This window comes from Penaeus monodon, chromosome 27 (genome assembly GCF_015228065.2).
Source record: "Penaeus monodon isolate SGIC_2016 chromosome 27, NSTDA_Pmon_1, whole genome shotgun sequence".
NCBI classification, from domain to species: Eukaryota; Metazoa; Arthropoda; class Malacostraca; order Decapoda; family Penaeidae; genus Penaeus; species Penaeus monodon.
The window spans coordinates 29,643,208-29,644,255 of record NC_051412.1 but is presented as its reverse complement, the minus strand read 5'-3'; the positions used below and the strand labels follow the sequence as shown (position 1 = coordinate 29,644,255).

The following is a 1,048-nucleotide window of genomic DNA, read 5'->3' as shown; positions in this document are numbered from 1 at the left end:
AATTCAGTAGATTTCCAATATGTTAGATCATTTGACATAAGATAAATAGCCTTTGGATAGACAAAGATGGTGATTATACATTATTATTAATTTAATTCTAACGAATTTGTGCTTCTTGCAACACATAAAAGTTGTCCTTTTTTCGTATTAGCCCTCCTAGGAAGAAAATAACGCGCTCGGTTTCCCTCAGAGCAGCTCTTCAATGTAACAATGGAAAGTAAGCTAAGGTTCCTTTCTTTGCACATAGTTTTACATAATTGTAAAGTAATCGTTTTCATTACGTTATACCAAATAAAGGTTTTCAGTTTGTAGCCGTCTATATAAAGTAAAGCCTTACATTATTTTTGTTTCCCTTAGAAATCTCGTTCTCTGTGTAATCCCACAGAACTCAGAAAACGTTGCGTGATGGAAATGCCGCAATGTTGGTAACGCTGCAATCTGCTACCAAAACAAACAGTTCGCGGAGAAGCAGAAGTTGGGCGTCGCGCCTAAGAACCCGCTGATATGCCTCTATTACCTCCCTTTTCCGTATTATTTTTATTACTTACATTTACTGATGTGCTTAGTGGTTATGTATATGATAACGAGTTCAAGGAGGAGCTGCTGGTGAAGCCTCTGCCTTCAGGACACGTCTACTCACACTTCGAGTTCACGACCACCTGGGCGACGCCGGGAATCCAGGAATCGGTGGCACAGTATACGGATTTTGGTAAGGAGATTTGCTTATGTATTAATGGATTTCGCCGGATTCTGTAAACGATTGGCCATTATGAGCTGATTAATTTTTAGCAGTTGACATGGCTTCTACCCTTAAAACGCAAATCCAATTTGTAAATGTCCATAAGAGCCCCAGATGTACCTCTGTTATAATTGTATTAGCTATTAGATTATATTCTGTCCAGATCCTCATGAAACTATGGATTTGTTATGGAAGGCATACTAGTTCCACTCCAACTCCATAACGGCATTTAAATGATCAGTGTAGCCTCCTCGTAAGGCGTATGTATATTGGCAAAGGGCAAGAAAAATACAACCCCACATATTCTCA

The 1,048-nt window shown here is 39.0% G+C and overlaps 1 protein-coding gene across 1 annotated transcript in view; it reads left to right on the top strand.

Moving 5' to 3' along the window:
* Positions 1-406: 406 nt before the first annotated feature.
* LOC119590759 (GPI transamidase component PIG-T-like) overlaps positions 407-1,048 on the top strand; it is a gene marked incomplete in the record, with an annotated part of 22,148 nt that continues 21,506 nt past the window's right edge. Inside the window, 1 exon segment of the mRNA XM_037939470.1 lies at positions 407-709. Coding sequence (XP_037795398.1) covers positions 505-709 — 205 coding nt within the window.